The sequence below is a fragment of the Colias croceus genome, chromosome 13 (genome assembly GCF_905220415.1).
Source record: "Colias croceus chromosome 13, ilColCroc2.1".
Taxonomy (NCBI): domain Eukaryota; kingdom Metazoa; phylum Arthropoda; class Insecta; order Lepidoptera; family Pieridae; genus Colias; species Colias croceus.
In genome coordinates this window covers 6,112,566-6,137,305 of record NC_059549.1, presented here as the reverse complement: position 1 = coordinate 6,137,305, position 24,740 = coordinate 6,112,566, and the positions used below count along the sequence as shown (strand labels likewise).

The 24,740-nt window shown below is 33.5% G+C and overlaps 3 protein-coding genes across 7 annotated transcripts in view; all 3 read right to left on the bottom strand.

The window, feature by feature from the left end:
• The window catches only part of LOC123697013 (protein unc-13 homolog 4B), a 34,908-nt gene extending 17,359 nt beyond the window's left edge, over positions 1-17,549 (bottom strand). For 2 of the 5 annotated variants that reach the window (XM_045643425.1, XM_045643426.1), the window contains exons 1-2: positions 17,182-17,549; positions 13,747-14,721 (exon numbers count right to left, since the gene is read on the bottom strand). In XM_045643425.1, coding sequence (XP_045499381.1) covers positions 13,747-14,621 — 875 coding nt within the window. In that variant the 5' untranslated portion in view covers positions 14,622-14,721; positions 17,182-17,549. Of the gene's footprint in view, positions 1-5,354; positions 5,872-9,703; positions 9,899-13,746; positions 14,722-17,181 lie in introns of those variants that run through there. The other 3 variants (XM_045643427.1, XM_045643429.1, XM_045643428.1) reach the window with 3 other exon arrangements.
• Positions 294-2,486, bottom strand: LOC123697014 (succinate semialdehyde dehydrogenase). The gene has a single exon (XM_045643432.1). It carries the CDS (start codon positions 2,243-2,245, stop codon positions 728-730), a length of 1,518 nt encoding a protein of 505 aa, XP_045499388.1. The 5' UTR covers positions 2,246-2,486; the 3' UTR covers positions 294-727.
• Positions 17,550-22,818: 5,269 nt separating the features above from the next.
• LOC123696864 lies at positions 22,819-24,227 on the bottom strand. The gene is given in 4 exon segments (XM_045643244.1): positions 22,819-22,969; positions 23,173-23,308; positions 23,395-24,134; positions 24,136-24,227. Coding segments are annotated over 4 exon segments (987 nt in total). The 5' UTR covers positions 24,213-24,227; the 3' UTR covers positions 22,819-22,935.
• Positions 24,228-24,740: the final 513 nt, after the last annotated feature.

Here is a 24,740-nt window from a genome sequence, read left to right as displayed (position 1 = left end):
TTTTGTCAAACTTTTTGTTTTATGATTTATCATCATTCAATTAACTATTATCTATAAAATAATTGATTCACAATATACACATTAGGAAATCAATATATTATGCAAAGCATATAAATAGGCACTTGAGTCACAAAGAACGTACTGGTCCTTTGTTGTGATGTAATAAATTAGCATATCAATTAGAAGACAAAGAAATAACAAGACCACAGAAGATTCAAAAATTTATTTGTTTGTAATAACCACAATGTACACTTATATAAAAGAAAGTAAATGCAATCTTATTAAAGATTTAAACTATAAATAAGTTTAAACATAAAATCAGCATAGAATAACAAATTATTATTATTGTTATGTAGACAAATTAAATTTATCACATTAACCAAGCAAAACACAACAATACATTATAATATTTTAAATCTTTACAGGAAATATGGTTTAAATAAATGCAGAATGTCTTATGATACAAGTAAAATCTTATCCTAAAATCACAATATCCTGGAAGACTGGAATTATCACTTTAGTTATCTTTTATTAATTAGCTAATGATTACAATGTTTCTACTGAAATATTTTTATGGAAACCAATTCTTGGGGATATCTTGTGTTCCAACCCTGAATACAAAAACATAAAATACATACACACATACATAAAAGTATCAGGAATTTACATTATACAAAAAGGTGCAAATAACAGAATGTCAAATAATTATTTTCAATAACTACATAAGTTATTTATCAAGAGCAGAAAATAGTGTGTACTTTAAATCAGTGTACTCCTCGGCTCCATGTTTACTTCCCTCTCTACCAATTCCAGATTCTTTTATTCCTCCAAATGGAGGTTCTGCTGCAGATAGCACGCCATCATTAATTGCAACCATGCCAAATTCTAACTGTCGGGACATTCTAAAAGCTTGGCCCAAATCTGAAGTAAAGACATAAGCGGCCAACCCACTCCTGGTACTATTGGCTATTTCCAAAGCTTCATTCTCAGTCTTAAACTTTAAACACACTGCAACCGGCCCAAATATTTCTTCCCGATAAATTTCCATATCGGGTTTGACATCAACTAAAACAGTTGATTCATAGAATTTTTCTCCAATGTCCTTTGCAACTTGTCCTCCAATCTTCACCTTTGCTCCCTTTTTAACTGCATCATTTACTAAGCCAGATACTTTCTTAATCTGTTCCATATTAATAAGGGGACCACATGTGACCCCTTCTTTATGGCCTGGACCCAAGATACATTTTTGACTTATTTTATGTTTGAAACAGTCAACAAACTTATCAAATATTTCTTCATGTATCAGGAAACGATTTGCTCCAACACATGCTTGACCATTGTTTCTGAACTTTGCCAACATTGCTTGCTCAACTGCATGGTTTATATCTGCACTGGAAAATACTATGAATGGGGCATTTCCACCTAATTCTAAGGCAACTCTTTTAATACCTTTGGCGGCCATGCCATACAAAATTTTACCAACATGAGTTGACCCAGTGAATGATATACATCCAACATTAGGGTCCTCACACAACACTGTTCCAACAGCGGGTGCATTTTTTCTACTTGATGTAACAACATTTATTACTCCCTTTGGTACACCAGCTTCTTCAGCTAATTGAACTGCTGCTAATGCTGTTAATGGTGTATCTTCCGCTGGCTTTATAACACAAGTACATCCCGCTGCCATCAATGCTCCTACTTTACGAGTAATCATAGCAAATGGAAAATTCCATGGCGTAATGATAGATACTACTCCTAAAGGTTGTCTGGTTACTATTATTTGCTTATTGGGCCATGGACTAGGGATAACTTCTCCATTGATGTGACGAGCAGTGTCAGCAAACCATTCCAAGAAAGAGTTTCCATAAGCCACTTCTCCTTTTGATTCGGCCACCGGTTTTCCTGCTTCAGCAGTGATAATATCAGCTAGGTGGTCACTATTCTTCTGACAAATATCAAACCACTTTCGTAGAATACTGGACCTCTCCTTCGCTGAAGTGTCTTTCCATGTTTTGAAAGCATTTGTAGCCGAATCAACTGCAATTTTTGCGTCAGTAGCATCCATATCAGGTATCTCAGCAATAACCTTGTCATCTGCCGGGTTTATCACAGGAAACACTGAATTACTCTTTGCATTCACCCATTCTCCATTAATATAACCCAGCTTCTTCAATAAATGCAAATTGCGACACTCCATAGTTAACGGATGTTTAGGAAGTAGTCCCAAACGAATAAAATTCATATTTTTTTATAACTGAACGTCCACAGCACAGTGTTGTGGTGATAAACTTGTTTATATAACACCGGGTATGTCAAGCGATAAGATAAATTCTCTTACATCTCTCGATTTACTGTACAAAGCGTTGTACCAACAGTTAAATAGACATGACAATTTATTAATTTAACATGTTCTCAAACGGAACTGAGATATCGAGCGACATTACAGTGCGCACTTATTCAAACGAATAATTATTATTAAAATCGATTGTCAAACGTCAAAGTGACGTTGAGGTGTAGCTGACAATGACGTAGACGTAATGGTGGCAGTACACATGGGGCCAACGTGTTGGGCCAACGGGTTGGGCCAACGTGTAGAGAGCTACTTGGCGGTATGTTGGCTTCATTAGTGTAGTTGGCGCCAATATTGGCAGGCCATCCGAATGTTGTCGGTTTTTTGTGCACACTTCAAAGGATCTTGGCGCGCTCCGCAAACAGCGTTCACACGTTGGTGTCTTCTTCAGTTTGTTGTTACTCATCAGGGGAGACAGTATCGTTGCGCGTCAATGAAATTTACGTTTCCATGTTCCGATAGCGATGGCGGCGCCGATGTGGACAAGCAATGAGGTTATACAATTCGTAGAATTGTATCGACATGAATGAATAATTTGGAATCCACGGCATGAACTACACAAAAATAAAAACCATATGACTCAATCAATTAGATGTTTTATTTTCTATTTATTATATTATTCTAGATGTTTTTCATAACTCACTTTCATACATTTTCGATAAAAAATGAATATATTTATAAAATGAGTAAAATAGTATGAAACAGTTAAGTACCTACTTGTTCTTAAAAATTAAATAACAATATACAATGAGCATGATTTTGATCAAATTGTGCTTTAGGTATTACATAAATAATATTATCAAATATCACCAATCAATACATCCGTCCGTACTCCGTACTCTTTAAGTTTCGTTTTATAGTTAAAATTAAATGTAAAATGTACAAATTTTAAACATTTGAAAAAATCTAAACATATTTTTTAAATAATGTTTTATTTGTACAGAAATAAAAAAAGGAAAATAGAGATTGGAAAATGGTATCATCATAGACAGCAGAGTACACTCAATGTTATTGGTGCACATGTAGGTAATAATTAAACGCACTGTATAAATAAATTGCCGCGGCTGCAAACTTCTACGGACTACGTCCATCTTTGAAGCGCCAATGCAGAATGATCAGTACGCCAATGTGTGAACAGGAATCTTGAATCCTTCATTTTTACCCAACACGTTGGCCCAACGCCTTGGCCCCATGTGTACTGCCGCTATAACATTCCTTAGTCATTGGACGTAACCAACCGTAGACAGAGTAACTAATAGACCCAATGACGATACCTTTCTCACTTACACAAGAAAGAGAGCGAAAATACCATAACAAATGCATAAGACAAAGACACAAATACCCTATTTTTTGTCCCTTAGTGTGTAACCTGTTTTTCAATGTCTGCAACTTGAGTTGCGAAACAAACTTTGACAGTTCGTGCCTTCATCGTGCTTGGTGTTCGAATTTTGGATATTATTTAGTAAAAAATCGACACGAGTACATTGAAAAGACGGTGAAATTATCCTAATATAGACATCGAAGTAAATAGAATGGTGCGTTGTCGTGTTATTGCATGTTTAAGCGATAGTGAGAAGAAAATTGCCGGTGTGTCTTTTCACGCGTAAGTACGACTTGATTGTCCTTATTTATAGTTTCTCAGTGATGATTATTTATACTTTAGCCTAAAGTAACAACAAGTCGCGTTAAAACAAGGAAATTATTAGCGTAATATCGATTTTTACATTCAATAACCTATAAACATCAACAAGTAAGTGTTGCCAGTGTCGAGAAAAATAATACCCCGATCATCAATAAAAAAATATTGATTTGACAATACGGTGAAACTCGAAAGTAAATGAATATGAAATCCCATAATAACCCAGTGTTTCGGGAAGACTTCGGCATCGAAAACATATTTTAATTTATTATTTCTCATAGTAATTGTGATTGACATAAAATTACACTTATAATTTTAGAGAACTGAACTACCTGCGAGTATTAATTATTAACCTATATTTTATCGATTTGTTTCCAGATGATCCAGACCTACGTAATAAATGGATCGAAGTGGGAGAAAAGATTGGATTCTCACAAAATATTGTAAAATATGAACAAGCCAATGAAAAAGTAAGAAATGTGTACACGAAATTAACATTATTTCGTCATCAATAATCAATCTATTTATATTTTTTTGTATCTACTACATTGATTATAAAGACAAAAGAAAAATCTTATAACTGGTTTTATTTAATTGATCCTAAAAATATTTACCCTTTCCAAAACATCCGGGAGCTCGGATACTGTGGCAACATTCAACTTATACATTGACAAACTATCTTTGTCTCAGTCGCGGTTACAGAGTACCTTTGTCTATTAGTTTCTCTGTCTACGTAACCAACACAGAGCAAGTAATGTAACCAAGTAAACGTTCCACTGAGAACGTTGTTCGAGATGACATAGGTTTATACTTTATACTTTTAATAAATTTATTTTTCATGAGTTACAAAAAATTTAACAGTATGAAATAAATAGAGAAAGGCATTTTTTACTTAGATGTTTCAAATTGTGAGAACAGTCTGTACAGTGTTATAATATATTCTGAGTCAACATTACATCAAAATATTATAATGCATAAAACAAATGCGATACTATAAATTATCAATGCCTCATTTAACACAATACATATATCTACTTACCTATATCAAAATATAAGTTCAAAGGTATGCACAGTATTTAAATAATAATTTTACGTACATACCTACCCTCGGCTATCACGGCAAAAATAATAATCATGCAAATAATAATAATTAATGGTGATGAATTTAAGTCTTAAGTTATTTTTTCTTCACTTGCAATTTATTTTATATAATGTCTTGTAAAATATAAATAGTACTACAAACTTACTACAAAATAGTCATTGCAACTCGACATTCTCTATAAAACAATAATTAACTCTATAAAATAGGAAGGTACATAATTTAAACATTTTTCTGTAGCTAAACAAATCTCAACAACTTACTGGCTCTCATGCACCTGTTCCTCAGTTGACTTTTGTTGCTGCAATTTTTCGTAAAAACCTTTCCACATTGATTCTTCATCCATTTTTTTATTTTACTTGTTTTTGTGTACGTTAAATAAATAGTATAACGTTCTAGAGGACTGCTTCGCGGCGTCGCGGTCGTCGTTACCATAACAATAATTGCCGGATTATAATATTATGATTCACTGAACAAGTCGAGTCATATGTTCAACAGAGCAATGACGTAAACAGAACCTTAACCTCACAGAATCCGCATCGGTACCGTTTCGTAAGTAAATTGATTCTCACTTCTCACTCCTCATTGCTTGCTTCAACAAACAAATGTCACTGACCTTAACTTTCTCACATATGACCTCAATTGGGAGCGTAAATACGAATTAGTTTATTTTATTTCAAGCGATAATGCGTCTAAAAATGATTGTTTTGCTTCGCGATACGAAACACGAATGGAATGAAACTGACGTAATTCAAGGCAGTCGCGTTCGCCGGTTGAAACAGACTATAGCACTACCATGCACTAACCAGAATACATGAACGCACGTGCTTTTGTAATAATTATAATCAGTATTCAAACATTGATCATCTACCTACGTGTCTACCTGCGTGTTTATCAAACTTCCTCTTATTTCAGAAACTACCTCCAATGATGAGATCCTCCGAAGATTTTCCTAATGCTTGAAAATAAGTACCTAAATAGAAAGCCTGTAACACAGTTTTGAACTAACACAGGCTTTAGTTTCCCCAAATATATAAACTGTATTATTTTAAAAGTTTTTTCAATAAAGTAGGTAGGACAGGAATCTTCTTAAAGAAGTCTATGGGAAAGAAGTCTATAGATAAGATAAAAATTCATTACCTAGGTATGCTTCATATTCTGCCGAAGCACTTCTAATTGCAATGCAGATTTAATATTTTAACTAAACAAAGCTAGTTTATATTAAGTGGCTTGTATAGGTATGGTAGGTATATCGTAGAACATGACAACGGTAAATGGGGGATGGTACTCTTTAGGGATCTAGTTGCAAAGCTGTCTCTAACCAATCGTAGAGATAAAATTACTGTAATTCGAAAACATTGCATTTAGACTGATAGATAATATACCTAACTAATCAAGGCCGTAGGAAATCATTTTTTTTTATACAAAAAGCAAAGAATTGTACAAAAACCTTGTAAGAGTCTATAGGTTTTTTAACTAGGTATTAAATTACGTCACGCAAACTCTGTGAACGTCCTTCACCCGCTCACGCAATAGCATACAATTAAAACTTTTTGCGCCTTTTTTCCCGGTGGGTTAGATACCTACTATTTTATTAAAAGGTTCCATTCATGACTCATATTAATTTATGTACATATACCTATAAACTACTAATTATTAGTAACGGTACAGGTACAAATTATAAAACGTTTCTACTTAACACATGAAGCAAAATTCTGTTTAAGTATATACCTAAATTAAAACCAGAATTATTATATTATACACACAATGCCTTTTGGATTTAAATTAAACAAAGCTTTTGCTTTAAACATGGTTTCCATACAGACTAATGAATAAGTAATAGTTACCTAATGGAAATAGTAAATACAATATAAGTACCTAACTAAATAAACAACCAGACAATTCAAAACAAAAGCGAAATATTCATGATATTTAAAAATTTAAATTAAATTTCCTAGAACGCTGCAAATGGTTTTCACTTTTCCCCTATTTGTGCAACAGATTTAGGTAATAAAATGTTTTACATATAAGTTATTATCGTTGACTACGTATCTACATCTAGTATCTACATTGTCTTGCTAACTAAGAAGATACACAAGATAAATAAGTACACAAAGTGCATTATATAAAACGATCTCAAGGCTATTTTATACAACTTTAGCAAGACTCCAAAATAGAATGTTCCTATTTGTCGCCCACATCCATGTAATTTTTTGTTACCCACAGACTGCGACACAAGAACATATATTGCATACCTACATATGTAGGTATTATGGTATAAAAAATTAAAAAAGCGATAAGTGTCGCTGCACACGAGCCACTCGCGACAGCCACAAGCGCTGCCACGAGAAGATAGATATTGCACCAGGGTGCAGGGGCGTAACTATACCGCCTCATCAACCATATCGATTATATGGGGTCCCTGATCCCTCACGTTATTTCCGATGTCTTTATAAACCTTATGAGCCCTCCAAGATATTTAGATACAGGGTGAAGGGATAAAGCTGACAATAAAAACAGTCAATAGGATATTGTTCGGTTCAATTACGTTTCTATTGCATTTTCTTGGTTAATTATAACGATCCATTTCGCAAATTTAAAAAACACAGTAATAACAGCATTTTAACTTACAGGCAATTATATTATTCCTATATAGTTTTTATTTCATTCATAGTTGTAACGTAGCAAATGATTGTACCTATTTACTTAGAAATTATCCTCGTAAGATGAATAAAAAGATGACAAATTTTATTGAACAGATTCTTCTATAGAAAACAAATGTTTTCTATAACAGACAAAATTAAACGAATAAACTCTGTAAAAGCATACCCAAAGAAAGATTATCTAAGTATCGATCCATTATAAGGGTTGTTATCTTGTGGTAATATATTAAAAAAAAAAAAACAAACCAATAAAATACCTCGAATCACAAATCACTTAATGGTCATTTGTAGTTGTGTCCTATAATGATCGTTGATCACAATACAATTAAACAGCCATAATAAATAAACAATTCTAGGAATTCTAGCAATAAGTAGGTAACTTATACATTCTTCTCAGTATCATTATGATAATTTAAAATCTTCAAAGATACCTTACTCCTACATATATTATAGGAAAATGAAACTTATACCTACCTATATGTACTTATATTAAAATCTTGGAAAGTCAAAACGTAGGTACCTAGTACATTGAATATTTTTTTGGAAAATAGTACTTGGGGCGTGATCTACAATTGAAATCGTACTTGAAAATATAGTTTTTAGAATTTTTGTTTGTTTGTCAGTCTATCTGGCAAGACTACTTTTCCTCAAGAACGCGTAGAGGTAGCACGCTGAATTTCATATCAAACACTATCTCAAAGTTACGTCTACAGACAAAATAACGTAAACATCTACGTAAAAGATACAGCGGCTCTTGCGGAAAATTTTCGACATTCGCAAGGGACTCTAAACCTACCATGAACACAGAATCTTAAAATTGTGTAACAAAAATTAAGGAATAATTGTGAAAAGTATAGATTATCTCAATTTTTTATATTGAACTTTTACAAGATATATAAAGAAGACCGGCCAAGTGCAAGTCGGATTTGCGCACCGTGGCTAAAACGAGAGCTTAGTTACTATAAAGCGGAAAAAAAGTTTAGTTTGTGATAAATATGGAACAAAAAAATAAATACTTGCAAAAACTTTAAAACTTGGTGTTTAATTTCTCTATTTGCAATGTAATTCACGCACGAATCATTCCAATACTGTTTCAGTTCCTGATATAAGTTACTGATCATTCATAAATAAAAATATTTTAGTGTCCTAGGTTAGAGGATCAAGTGGATCAGCTTTGAGCGACTGGGTAATGTTTTCATTGAATGTAAACAGTTATCACAGTCATAAAATAAAACCTTAAATGTATTGTACCTTATAGATGTACTTTTAATTATTAAAAGACAATGGTTTTCTTTCATCAAAAAAGTCGATATAGTTGAACGACCTTCACGGTTTAGTAATATAAAAGTCTCAACAGTTACGTATATTGCTTCGTTGCTGCACGATATCTTATAAAATAACGGAATTTTATTTAAAAAGTGTTTCAGTAAGAGCACGTAGAAATATTAGGTACCTCATTTACGTCCTCGTACAACTAATTCAAACTTTTCAATCCCTCTACATATTTCTATGATATTTTTCTTCATTAAAATACTAAATTACTAATGTCTTAAACAGGAAATGATTCGTGCATCTTTAGCTTTTATCTATAGGCAACTGTAAACAAAAGTGTATCAGTTAATCCAGATGCAAACACTGTAGAGCAAACACTTATGTCAGATCTCCAGTAAATATGATTCATTTCATATCAAAATATGCTGTGATTTTTGCAGTTTCCTAATAGAATAACAAACCAAAATGTAACTACTCTGACTAAAATACAACAACAATATCTATCCAAAAATTATTCCCTAAAAACCTTTCACTCGAATTACAAGATAATCGTAAAGAGGTTAATATTGCAATTTTCAATTATCTGTTTTAATATTTTTCATTGTTCACATAAACTTAGTTAAATCATTAAAATGTACTAGACACATAATACATATTATAATCACCCAAAAACTCACTTGTTTCTGCTTACAATCTCTTTCTCAACTAAACTCTTGAACACAAACTTCCACGGATCTTGCACTATTTTTCGATCCATTTCACATAATATATTTATGAAGACTAGGTTAAAATTACTCAAAACTTCAGAAATAATTATTACGTACAAAACGTCGCCAGTTTTCAGGCTTCGCGTATCACGTTATGCCGGCGACTGGCACTTTAGAGATCCCAGTTCAAAGCTTTGTTTGTGTTAGCTTCACTGTATACTTCAGTTTTTAGAGATCCAAGGCTACAAGGAAAATCACCTATTGTTTATTTTATATAATTACAAATAAGTAATTACTTACTTTAATGTACGGTATATTAATAAAACAATGAGAGTAACGCCACATAATAAACAGGTATGTGCTTAATTAGCAAATTATTTTTTTTTTAATATACGGAATCAGTCGTAAAAGATAACGTTACACTTATGCTGCTTGTATTGGTTATTCCAACTTCTTGGATGTGAAATGTGAATCATGATATAGCGTGGTAAGACATTTTTGAAATAATAGTGTGGGAACTGGGAAATTGTTAATGAGTATGGGTACTTCCGAAGCACAGCCAATGTTGAATGCACTATACATTTTAATCTGCTATAATGTAATAGCGATAGTTTAATACTATTGAAATATAATTTCGTCACCTTATTGCGGCAATTGATTATCGTCACCCATAATCAATTGCCGCAAGGGCCTTTAACCATAGTCACAAAATGTAGTAGTCCTTATTTTGAAATGTTAATATTATAAAATGCATGGGAACCGAGCAAGCTGAATTTTGTACATAACTCGAAGAATTACAAGGAAAGCTCTAGTTCCAATTCTCGTTTTTTGCAATAGCTCTCCGTCAATACAAATTTCAACTGACTAATTTAAATGCTCTACAATTTGGTCTCCATACATTTTAAACTAATTTGTTCTGTTTTTCCAGGCCCAATGACTTGACTTATACATTGTAATTCTTTATCATGATAAAGTCAAATCAACATTAATTCATGTACCTATTTATATACTTAGGTAGATTTGATTCTGGTTGGTTTGCTGACTCAGAATGATACATTAAGGAAAAGACAATAAATTTGTTATGGAAAACAAACCAAACCTATGCTACTTTTTATTTTCTAAACGTAAAGAAATGCTACTTGAATATATAAGAGATCTTACAACAAATTATAATTCGTATAAAATAAATGCGGAATTCGTAAACTAGATAAAGGAGGCTATCCTTTGACTGTGCTAGTTAAGTAAAAACATTTTTTTGTCTTGCTGAGGTCTATCTAAAAAATCTAGTACTTTATTTCAGAGTATTTACAAGTCCTTGGTGATTCATTGCTACTGCAGTGAGTAGGTCGACCATTTATGTTGGATGCCCACAATACAAATTACAAGATTGGTATGACTTATTGTGATGCTAATAGCCAACTTATTGTGTGTAATCTTCATATACACGACTGCCATCTTAAATAACGTCATTATTTTCTTTAACTATATATATTTGCTGATAGAGTAATAACTAAATTCTCAGTTACAAACTATGCTGGGTCACTCAAGACGTCTTGTACCTATCCACCCAAGGCAACAAAGTTCATAGATGGAGGAAAAAATCGTTTTTTGTTAATTCGCAAAAAAAATAAGGAGTTGTAAGAGATATTTTTGAACTTTTGCTAGAAAAAAAAATTATAAGACCTGAATAATGTCCCGAGCGTTAGTGCATACACCAAATGAGGTCGTGCAGTGGACAGAGAATATTCTCCTCTTGTGACTTGACTATTAGATTGTTGTGTGTGGCTTGACGGGGAAAGCCCTTCAATGGCTCAGAAAAAAATATTTGTTTACCAACAGTCATAATGACCATAGCTAAAAGGAAAATTAATTTCTAAGCGAGATTCGTTTGTTTCTTGGAAAATACTAACTATTACAATTTTCAATATACATTAGTTATATAAATAACATATTATTTATGAGTATGTATTGTAATATTAATATTATATAAGCGATAATCAAAGGTTATTATTAATATATAGGTATATATTGTTTTTTTCAAAATTATCTTTATCGCAGTGTTGAAACTTGAAATATAATACGCGATTCAGACAGTTGCGACGTCTGCAATGCGCTGAAATTGATCTTGAATCTAGACGCACAAAGACCTGGCAATTTAGTTAACTTATGACAAATACTCTCTCTAGATTTTATTAAAATTTATCTTGTTGTGTTCTTATAATCTTATAGGCCAACCAATTAAAACCGTTATCGTAATTTGATTAATATCATTAATTTTGTTTGTCTTGTATTGGCTATGTGCGAAGTGGGTGGTAAGGAACGGCAAATCGACCGTAGCGCACGACGTGGCAGAAATGTGAATTAATTCTGGGCTGTCATGTGTCAAATTGCTTTATTTTCATAACTTCCTTTATAATTTTAAGTAAAAACATAAAAATTAGTGATATGGGTCATAGTACATGCTGTGTCGTAAATTGTAAAAGCAATGGGAAAAACAGTTCCTACAAGTTTAATTCGTTTCCAACATCAAAGTGAACATTACAGCAAAGACAAAAATGGATAGCTGCTGTGAAGAGAAAAAATTATTTTTCACCAGGAAGAAAATCGCTAGGTATAATATACACACTAACTTTTTACACTATTTTTTTCAATTTCGCTGAAAAACTAGTCGAAAATCAATGTCACAAAAATATCTTATCATCTAGTTGACATCAGTTGAAATGATTTGACAGATGACAAGTCCTGAATAGTGGCGGCCACTAGGGGCGCTGTCATCGCGCACACAACGAATAGGTAGGTACAACGATTGTACCTCTATAACAGTGCCAACTGTGTCAACGTTTATTCATATTGTTTGTGTTATGTATAAAATATTGTTGCAAAAAGTAAACAAAGTTCTTGCATTAACCAAATACATATTTGTTTTTTTATTTAAATAACCATGTACGTACATGTTTTATCCGGTATTACAATTAACAGGGATTTCAACTTTGTGTTATTTAACATTATTTCCTCGTATAACGGGTAGAACAAATTGCTAAGCAAGTTCGTATATAAGTAATTAATAATTACTTATAATTCGCTCTAGATCTTAGAATACACTGACTAGACTAGATAGCAATAAAAATCTCTTATGCATGATTGTATCTAATTACTATAAAACAACTGTTTTAACAACAAATAAATCATCTTATTTGGACTTTTACTAAACAAATTTTCAGAAGTTTAGTGATTTCATTGATCGTTTGAAGTTTCTTGGCGCCACATTATACTGTACTATCAATATATTATAATATATTTCAATAATATTAAATAATTTTTCGTTGTAAGCGCCATCTAGTAAATCGCGAATGCACTACTTGATTAAATCCACACTCATACTCGAACCCTGCGAGATTTTGATCTACATAATAATATGTTATGTCACTAGTTATGTGAATGATTTTAGCACAGGCATATTTTGTATTATTACTTAGTACTTAGTTAAAAAATATTTTAAAACAATATTTTATGTTCTCTACAGTCTGTTATATTCCATTAGCTGTATGGGAGACTTCTTAGGTCCCGTAAGGTCAATAAACCATAAACAAAGACATTTCTTTCGAGATACGTTTCTTCAATTAAAACTTTTATTCGCTAATAACTCTATTAATATTGTTATGATTACTTATGGCAGATATAGTATATTTTTAATACCACGTATTCTAAATGTTTTATACTATCGCAAAAAAATTGTACTTCGTAAAGACATCATTTTGTAGGTAATAAACGCTTGCAGGAAATTGCATAATTTTGCCGTGTTTAGTTAGTAAGTATTAAGGAATGCGTCCTTCACAACAGATGTACGGGTGCATAGTAAGGCAATAATTAATCTCAACTGGAAACTTACCGGACCTATTAACTACTTTCCTAGTACGTAAACCTTATCTATGCAACTGACAACCGCAAAGATATATGCTCTGGATCGAATTAATTTGTAAACAAAATTAAAGAGATAAATAAAAATAGCTCACTTTGTTTGGTTTGGTGAAGACTTTTTTCCACGCCATCGAAGTAAACATTCGAACGTACTTTTCCGAAACGGTGGCTTCAGAGGTTTTAAAATTTTCCAACGTTTTCTTGCATCTAAAGTTTTGTCCGAACTCACAGAACCAGTACTTGCAATGTCGGGTTCTGAAATGCCTTTCTTTAAATCAATAACACTGTAATTTGAACACTTTTCAAAATCAATCACTGACACTGAATCACCCACAGGACACGTTTTCCTGTTCGATAACGGGGTAGAGGTCGCAAAGTTCGTCCTATATCTTATTTCAACACCACTATCACCAAAATCGGATATGTCCAAAATATCTTCACTAATACTATGAAGTTTTGGCCTCGTAACTGGGGTTGGTTTTGTATTTAGTATGCTCTTTTCTTCAAAATTCTTACTCTTCATTGTTCGACTGATATCTACAAAAGCCGTTATATCCTCGCAACTTTTTGTGTTATATTTAGATATATTAAATTGAGATTTAACTGTCGGTATGGGGTCAGGTGGATGGTCCATGACACCAATTCTGGCAAGATTATCTTCACTTTTGGAAAACTTGGATCGCAGTTTCTTCTGTCTGGCAGGTCGGACAGGTGGCTCTTCAGGACACGTCTGCAGTATTGGATGTCTTTCGTTCGTCCTTTTGGCTTTTGAGTACTTTGCGATAATTCTATTAACTTCAGCGCTGTTTTTGCGTCTGTTAGTGTGTCGTTTGAAGTTGAGTGGTTGCTGATAAGACTCGGCCACGCTTATGCCCGCGACCCGGGCTGACCTCTCTCGCCATTCTGACACTTTGTCTTCGATCAATCGCTGCAATTCCAGCGCTCGAGTTACTGTTCCGAACTCGGGCATTGTGGCTAATTTATTTATTTCTATGATTCGCAGCTAATATTCTATATTATTTATGAGTTTAAGAACTCCTTGAATTGTTCAACAGCATATAATCGGAACACTGAAACGAATGAAAATAAACTTGAGTAAATAAATGTTAAAAACTGTAATGACTTCAAATGGCTAGTTATCAACTACAAAGTTAATTTAATTAATGTCCTTTTTGAATGACTAATCACGGCGTTAGTTAACAGAGGCCCCTTTGTCAACGCGGCTTATGTCTTCAAATGATAAGGATTGTGACTAGTTTACCATATATTTTTTTTTTATTTTTTAACGCATTCTGAGTACCTAGATGAATATTCTAAAACACTATAATATAGATAAGAAATAAAGTTCAAAAATTGATTGATGTTTTTTTATACACCGAACTAAACATTTTCTTGTAGGTAAATAACGATTAAAAAATATAGGTACCTATGTATTTATTTCTCTGTAAACATGCAATTCAAATTCATAAATCGTTACTTATTACAATTTACACTTTCACCTCAAAATGACGACTAGAATCTCAATCCATATCATCACATTTTATGAGATCCGGCGTTTATCTTCGTAACTATTTTATGAATAGAAAAATACGCTTCCGTTTGTGTAATACGCACGATTCTTAACCATTCGAGGATGTATTTATTGCGATTTCTATCCACGAAGCCTCGAATGCCCTTCCCAAAATGTTAACCTACCACCTACATCCTCCGGTGTCAATGCCTTATAGTAGGGGAGCCCAAGAGGGGATTTTGGGATTTACTCGAGTGCGTCAGATTACTATAAGGGACGGTACCTTAGCTATTCATTAGTACCTCTAGTCAATATGAGCAGTTATGGTTGGTGGGTGCGCTCAGGGGCCCCGCTGGAAAATTTGAATAATCCATAATTCCCTAAGGTTGAGCTCGAATCGTCAGATTAGCGAAATGGGGACTTCTTATATTGTAATTAACCCCCCCATATATTAATCTGACGCGCTCGAATAATATTACTTTAATTTTTTACCCTTTCTTCATAGCGATTAAATCGCCACTTAAATCGTCAGATTAACGTATACTATTTTTCAGTGACGTCCTGGAGCATGCAAAATATCAATATCTAACGCGCTTGAGTATTTCCAAGCCAATTTTTTTCTTTTTTAAATTAAAAAAAAATCAAAAAACCCTTCCCCACCGCTAAAAGTGAAAACATTATAGGACCTTTTTTTCTCGCTATGGTCTAATCTACCAATTCTAATAGGTTCCCGTGACGCTCGAGTAAATCCACATTTAGCATCCTGGGCTCCCCTACTATTACTATTCATAATTGTAGTTAAAATATTAAACTTGATGTCAAATGGAGCTCTATGTAAAATTGTTTACGATTGGCTGCGATTTTGAACGCAAGCTTATTTGCCCCCGACGATTTCATTCATATAAATTTCACGTTACGTACAAAAACATAATAACATTTTCTTTATTATAATATTATATGATAAAGAATTAAATTTACCTATCTTCATTAAACACATCCACAAGTGGTCAATATTAAGTGGCGTAACATAATAGTGCTATGTTTATATTTTCTAGAAGCACTTATACACAACAGTCAACAGCTTGTTAACGTATACTGCAATCTGGGATGCCTTGATCGATAACATTTGATAAGAACATATCGGAGAGGAGATAATAGAACCGTATTGCGAAATATAATACGTCATCATACTCTCGCTGTGAGTTTGAAATAAATATAACAGGTAGGTACCTACCTACTTAATTAATAAGCTAAATGCATGACAGGGTTACTCTTACATTATTGCATGCATAAGTTAGTGTGTAATAATTACTTTCTATAAATATTATATAGGTACCTAGGAAGAAAGCTACTTTACATTTATAAATAATAGTTGTTATGCTATTTTATTGGTGTGTGATCACTTTGTACCTATATTTTTCGTTCGCGATATAATGGTATCATTTGTTTTTGTATATAAGTAAGTACTTACGCACTAATAAAGAAAGAAGATATAAATAATATATAGAAAACCATGGGATTCTATGATAAAGTTACGTAATTTTGTAGAGACGCTCGGTTGAACATGTAGGTCTACATGTTTCGGAAATCTAATCTAAACAATGTATTTTCTTGTGTAAGTGAATGATGCACTTTTAACGGTTCTCCTTTTTTTAAACTGGATAAATTTGACCGCAATTCGTAAAATTTGCAATAAGTATATAATATTGAGATATGTAACGCGATTTGAGGATAGTCTATAGTCTATAAGTATACCTTCAGAAAGCTTAAAGAAAGCACCTAGGACTTAGGCAGATTAAAAATAGCTATATGATGTTGGTTTTTTATATTTTTGTATACATAATATAGAAACTCTTAGTATGTACTTTATATTGATAAATATGTAGGTATTTTAGTCGGCGCCTACACATGTTTCATAACATAGAAATGAAAACTTAATCATACACACACCAAACCCATTAATACCTAAGCTTTTGTAAATTGACTTAAAAATATCTAAGAAAATTTGTAAAATACTCACTTTTTATATGGGCGAACATTTCTGCGCGAACAAGTTAAGCTGTCACCGCGCACAACTGTAAGACTGGTTCACTAATCACAGTCATCGCTAGTTTCCGTATAGAGACTGCGAAGACACCCTTGCGTATTCCGCCAGGCACACTCCACGCGTGTGGCTGGCCCACGTGCAGATTCCACAGTGAACGACGCGTTCCAGACCACTGCTCCTACACTTGACTCATACGAGCCCAGCCTAGCACTACAATGGAGTAAATAGAGCACCCAGTTTACACAAAAATTATACTACTATTGTTAAATAATGCGATCCCGGCGTCGGATATCGTTACACTCCAAACGATGATCAGCGGCAGAGATTGGGCGTCGAGTGGTTTCGCCTGCGCGTGCGCGATCAAAAATAATAATTACACCTAAATTTTTCTTCCTTTTCCACTTTGCGTGCATCTTTCACAGTTTTACAAATCGGTTGTTACGTAGATATAGAATCGAAAGAAAGAAGCAAGCGTACTTTTCTGAAAATTCAGAAACGTAGACTAAAATATTCTTTGAAAGTCAATTTGTCGAAACTTTAATTACCTATGTTTGGTAGGTAGTTAAAAATAAATTTAAAACGTAATTTAAAGTAACGTAATATCTGATTGTTTCGTGCTTCTATGACGTTAAAATTTTTACTTGCAAATTAGTTTTTTTATTTTATTTACTGTACCTACATGATAAAACGTCAAACTTCTATTCCACCAAACCAACTTTTTTTTTTAATAATTTGTTAAACAGTATCGAATCCAATATATTCATATATTTTTATTTTTTTCGGCTTTATTGTAAATATAATATATTCTATCCCACCAAACCAACAAACCAAGAAAACAGTAAATCAAACTATTTATTTTTATGGAAACTTAATCGCACTTATTAAATATAATTTACGATTCAGTAATCAGTTCAATATAAATATCATTATTAATTAATTATTATATTAGCAAGTCACGCATACGTAAAATAAGGATTTATTTCAATACACTACTCCTGTTAGCTAGGTATAAAATTGTGTAATAGAATTTCAATTTGTATTGATTGTAATGAATTGTGTAATAGAATACCTAGAATTTCATATAACACATAAGTGTACTTCATCCCATTTACACAATGATATTATATTATACTAGCTTTCCGCCTGCGGCTTCGCCCGCGTTTTCAAAGAAAAACCCGCATAGTTCCTGTTCCCGTGGGATTTCCGGCATAAAACCTAGCCTATCTTACTCGTGGATAATGTAGCTTTCGAATGGTGAAAGAATTTTTAAAATCGGTCCAGTAGTTTATGAGCCTATTCATTACAATCAAACAAACAAACAAAGTTTTCCTCTATATAATATTATAGTGTAGATGAAACAAGAGGCATTTACTTACAAGTGAATAGAACACTTAATTTTTCGAAAGCGCTATCCTTCCAAATCAAATTAGATTTTTCATTGTATTTGAAGTACCTTATTAGACGTTTAAAGACCGAATTCAAGCTATCATAGATAGCAGATATGAAACCACAACTACTATTTCACCAGATTAATAAAGTACAGAGTGATTGTTGTTTGACCTCTGTTAAAATGTGCACCGATGCACTTGTCACTAATAGCACCTAATAGTATATGTATTTGAGGGGCGTTGTGCGTTTGTGCGGGCGTGACAATGGTTTCCGCCAAGTTCATTGTCGCTTGTCGTGACGCTGACTGTCCTACTAACAACTATGTAATGTTGAAACGGTCCTATACTTTTATTAGCTATTACATGCGCGATTACCATTGAATTTAAATACTTAACAAACTTTCTTGATTATTGTTAAGTCTACAGGGTGTCCCACTGTTGGTATACTAAGCTTAAGAGGGGTTAGGCGGTCAGCGAAAATTCAGCTATTCGGGCCTGAGGTAAGCGGTGAGGGTCCGCGTTTAGTATGGAATCAACGTGCTCCAAACTAAAAATCGTAAGCGCCATTCACATTTTTATCAAAAAGTGAATGAAAATATTTAGTATTTTCTAAATCTAAAACAGTCACGAAATCGACAAGGTAAATACCTATGTATTTGTGATATTATCGTAAAATACGGTTGTAATGAGCATTTATATGATATTTTAGAGGTAACTTCAGGATTTTTTTTTATCGAGCAAAATGTTTCCAATCGTGTTTTGGAAACAGTCATCCCATCACACATATGTTCTGTAATACATATTAGAAATTCCAGTGCGAAAAAACTTCAATATTTTCAATTATAGCTCATATAAAACAGTCCATTTTGCCGTGTTCACCTACTAAGGCCCCTTAAAGGAGGTTATAGTTTTGCAAACGCTGAGAACGTAAAAAATACTTATAAAATTCCAGACCCATTTTTTTCCAAATAGTGTACACCCAAAACGAGCAACCCGCGATTATTAGCGAAGCGGTATATGCCGGCTGCGCGAAGCTAGAGAAGAAAACATGGATTTTCAGGAAAAATTTAGCAAAAAATTCTTGAAGTAATTTTGTTGTTTAAGTATCGTGATCAGTGTATGCAAGATTACTAGTCTCTTCGCGCTTAGTAAATCAATAGTGGGACACCCTGTATATCGGTAGAGTAATATTACTACTATACTAAATATTTACTAATAGTCTAGACTAGATAGTCTAGTCTAGTACTAGATCAGACTTTATTTCAGGAAATTTGGTTACCTGCAGATATATCTCTTGGCAAATATGTTCCTGTTTCTTTATTTTCCCTATTGTATCGACGTCAGTAATCTTGTAAACAATTCGTATATAGCAAACATAGTGGTGAATTCTATCAGAAGTAGGATGTTCTTCTTCCTGAATCACAAACATATAAGAATAAACTGAAAAATATATTAATTCCAGACTCCAGTTTGAAACAGGACGTGTACCATATACATAGAGTACTATTATTCCATTAATAGATTCTGATATCCGATATAAAACTACGACTATTTGATTGAGTAGGTACATTTTGAAGAATAGCTGCAGTCGACTTTAACGTCAAGCCCTTCATCCGTATTGTGAAACATTTTCCATTCAGTATTTCCTACGTCTAAACAATTATAATTCTGACCAGCCATTAGCTTTCTTGTATGCCGCTAAGATCATTTACATAAAACTATTTATTTATAGAGTAAATTAGGTCGAGATTTGACGAGGAAACACTTCCATCAATAGAAGCTATTGACACGTCAAGGTTGATAGTTTCATATTTTACTAATAGAAACAAGGTTATCTTGATATAAATATCTGATGTTATTTTCACACATGTTAAAGCACCTAAGATAGAGCTAGATAGCGATGTCCACCAACGCGAAGTCCGAATAAATAGCAGGTACAAAGTAATTTACAGGCAAGTAAATTTTATAAATATTTAACGGTACAGTAAAAAAATTTTGTGCCCAATGCGATATGGGGTGCACACTTCCTCAATTGTCTAAATTGGCTTAAATGACCTCGGGCAACGTAAGACAGATACAGTGTTCCACAACGGCGCGGGCGACGAACTTAATTGAAATAAGGATAAAGATAATAACTCTAGCCATTATTCCTGGAAAAACGCAGGTTTTTATTCTGTTGTTGGAAAATTAAAAACAGAAAGGCCTGTTCTTATAGTTGCATATATTTCGAGCTTAGGTATACCTACTAGAAGTAATCTTTCTAATGAAAATTATATTTTTACGACTCTTGAAATAATGTATGTATAGGGTATAGGTATTAACAATAAATCATTTCAATTTGAATCTAAATGTTGTCTATCATACGGCCGACAACATGATCTTTTCAAATTCCTTTTATTAATATTCATCATATTATATGAAAAATATGTTCAGCTACTATCAACATGACTGATACAGATGTAGGCTTCCAAATATCGTGTGAAACAAACCGCTAAAACTGCCACCTAAAAAGGTAAAACAATAGCTACATCATTAACATGAATGTTAATTTTCATGCTATTAATGATTCAACTTTTTCTTTCAATAATATTAACACATAATTAACCTAACACAATGCCCCTGTAAACTAATTCCACACACGTGAGCAATAGAAAACAAATCTGTCGATCATTCTCTACCTCAAGTAAGGAAGCAAATGAAATGTGTTCATTAGTATTCTTTCTATGTGCCATACGGTATCATGTGTAGCATTGTTTAAGCCCTCGGTCTTTGATCCCAATTCCGATACGGGGAAAGTTCAATTTCTCCAAAACAAGTGAAACTAACAGTGAAATCATTTTTAATTTTATTCAGTACATGTTTTCAGCTTGTTGATGGGTAATTTATTGGCCGTTAAAGAAATAACTTTTTAATTTGTAACTAAGTGATTAGTCATAATCGCTGCACTTACTCTTGCCCCACTTCCAAACAATAAACCAAATTGGGAAGGTTATTTGCATTGTTTGATTGTACTAATGTACCTATTTGACCCAAACATTTCCTCGTAATTCTAAAATGGAATCCGTATGGATCCTTTTAATTTTATATATTAATTATAGACTTAAAACAGAAACTCTATTTTTAAATACATACATCCTCTTAACAAAAACACTATTCAACTATGAGTACTACATATTGAATTTACATCCTACAATTAACGGCAATGTTAACTCTAATCGCTATTATTACACACCTGGATATCATTATAATTAACATGCAGGAAGAATTGCACACATTATATTTTTAATTGATTGGAATTGCAATAAAATATAATACAGGTAATTAATAGATATTAAAAACAAATACCTATACAAAAAAAAATGCATAAAAGCTACACAGGCTATAATGGCTCACTAAATAGCGTAAAAGAATTTTTCACACGTTAATTTCTTTCAGGAATATAAAATATACCTACGCTAATTTAAGGCGACTACACCACCGAAACTAGCGCCCCCCCAACATTTTATTTTTTTACTCCTAAACCAGATCAAATTTAAAAAATCTAGCTCGGTACTTTGCTAGTATATTACTTGTAGTATTTTTGGTATTACTTTTCATTATTTTGCATTCGGTAAATTAGGAGAACTTTTGATTACCGCCAAAAGTGGCCACTTTTGGCGGTAATCAAAAGTTCTCTAGAATAATGAACAGTTAGAATAGTGAAAAGTAATACCAAAAATACTACAAGTAATATACTAGCAAAGTACCGAGCTAGATTTTTTAAATTTGATCTGGTTAAGGAGTAAAAAAATAAAATGTTCGGTGGCGCTAGTTTCGGTGGTGTAGGCCTCTTAAAAATAAATTTCAACAGACACAAAAAAATACTGGTAATTGAAACTTCAAAATATTATGTAGTTACATTAATTTATGGTTTTTCTGTACCAATTAATGGGTAAATGTACAACGTGAAACGAAAACGTGTCGTACACATGGAAATATTAATTAAAAGGAATTGGCACTTACGGTAAAAACAATGAATTTGACGTGCAAGTATTAATTGATCGTGCAAATCATAACCCACATTATGGTCAGGGAAATTGAGATGATTATTATTTATTAGGACTTCAAAAATACCCGTTCAAGGGAACCAACAAACGAAATGATGCAGTCGATTAACATTGAAAAGATTATTAACAAACTTTTATAGGCGAGTACTTCATGTGAATCAAAATAAAACTCAGTGTACAATTGAATATTTACTTAACTCTTAATAAACTATTAAATATTAGAATAAATAGATAATTTACAATAATTTAACTAAAGTAATTATAATGGCACGACAACTTATTCTGTTCTTTTCTTAGGAATCCGTGCTTACACCTTCGTTATTTCCCCTGGAAAGAAAAAGACATTCATTACTAAGTTAGTATTGCACAATGCATTTCGTTTCATATTGGACTAAATAATTTCACGCATTGAGATCGTTGCGCTCTCATCTAATATTGAATTATTTGTTTAAAGTATAATGATTTGTTTATAGACTACTTCCATAACACGGTGGTTGATTATTTTCTTCTGAATTAAGATCTAATCATACCTGAAATAAGGTTCAAATTCATATATGTCATCTAGAACCCTTCTCACGCGGCACGTGAGGCCGCACGACGGCTGTTGCCTTCCGTACACATACATAGCCCTCTCCAACAGTTGCTGCGCTGACGTCAACTCTAATACTGAAAATACATTATAATAGATAAGATCGATGATTCATTATTACAACAATAAAAACCTAACGCTTACTGAGTGTTAATAAACTTACAATTTTTATGTCCGAATTGGCGATCATCTTCATCATTGTTGTCGTCGCCACCTTTGTCTTTCTTGAACGAAATCAGTTTCGGGATCACTAACAACATACAAACAACGGCGATCATAGTCACTATCTTCTTGAAAATAAGGAATTTCAGCATTAATTTTGCAATAGTTAAGATATCCAATTTCAACGACAATTTATCGAAAAAGCCCAATCCCGGGGCCGTGTACGGTACGCCATATGATGGTCTCGGAGGTCCGTAGACGGGTAGTGGCTTGTGGATCGGTGGTCCGTAAGCCGGCGACGGAGGGCCGTAGGATGCTGTAGGAGGGCCATAGCTGCCTGAGGGCGGACCGTAGCTCGATGACGGAGGTCCATATGAATTTGGTGGCGAATTGTACGTTATATCCGATTCAAATTTCACAGGCGATCCATAGCTTGAAGACGGAAGATAACTGTTCGAGGGGCCAGATGAACTGAAGCTGTCACTGCTCGAATATGACGGCGTATAATCGTAGCCTGAAAAGCTATCGTCGCGGTTCGAAATCTTCTTCTCTCCGTCTTTAGCCGTTATTATGACGACACCTTGCTTCGCTTTTTCAGCTTCGATACGAGATTTCGAATACGCGTCGAGATATGTATCGGTTTTCGAATCACTCCTCGTAGCATTAGCGGCGGGCCCGACTATTGCGGAGACGTACGCGCAAACAGTTAAAACTATACAACACCGAAACAATGCCATTTTGTGAATAGCGAGCTACCGTTCGGACGAAGTTGTCTCCATCGATCGCAACAAACGAATGACAAATAACTTTGGGTCCCATTCAGTTTTCACTTTTGACTTACCGTAAAAGAACCTTAATATGATAATGGGACACAATTAAATTCTCCAAGTGACCCCGAGAGCGTTCCGCATTGCTCATGGTAAGTAGGTGCAAGCGTTGTCGCACGCATGCTAATGCGGTTCGCGGGCACGCGTCCGCCCCGATTCCTCACCTTTCTTGGATAAGCCGCCCCTTTCGACAAATAAAGATACCCATAATAGACCGTAATAGACGAGAAAGTTGCCAGGTCATGTTATAGTAACCTTGCATAAGCTGGCGACTTTTGAAGATCTCATAGTAATATATTCTGTACGCTATCTAGAAAGATAAATGTTCTAGCGCGTTCGTTACGCCTTCATTTGACAAGATCAGGGAAACCTGAGCTGCATTAAAAACGATTGCAATTTTGAGTAAAAAGTGAAGTTACGTAAGATTTAGTGTAAGGTATAAAGTAGAGATTTAAAGGCTTATTTATTCTTTTCGAGTTTTATTTTGTACTCGCCAAAGAATGCAAAAAATCGATATATT

Coding starts and splice junctions, on each gene's coding strand:
- LOC123697014 (XM_045643432.1), bottom strand. CDS start 2,245: ATGAATTTTATTCGTTTGGGACTACTTCCTAAACATCCGTTAACTATG.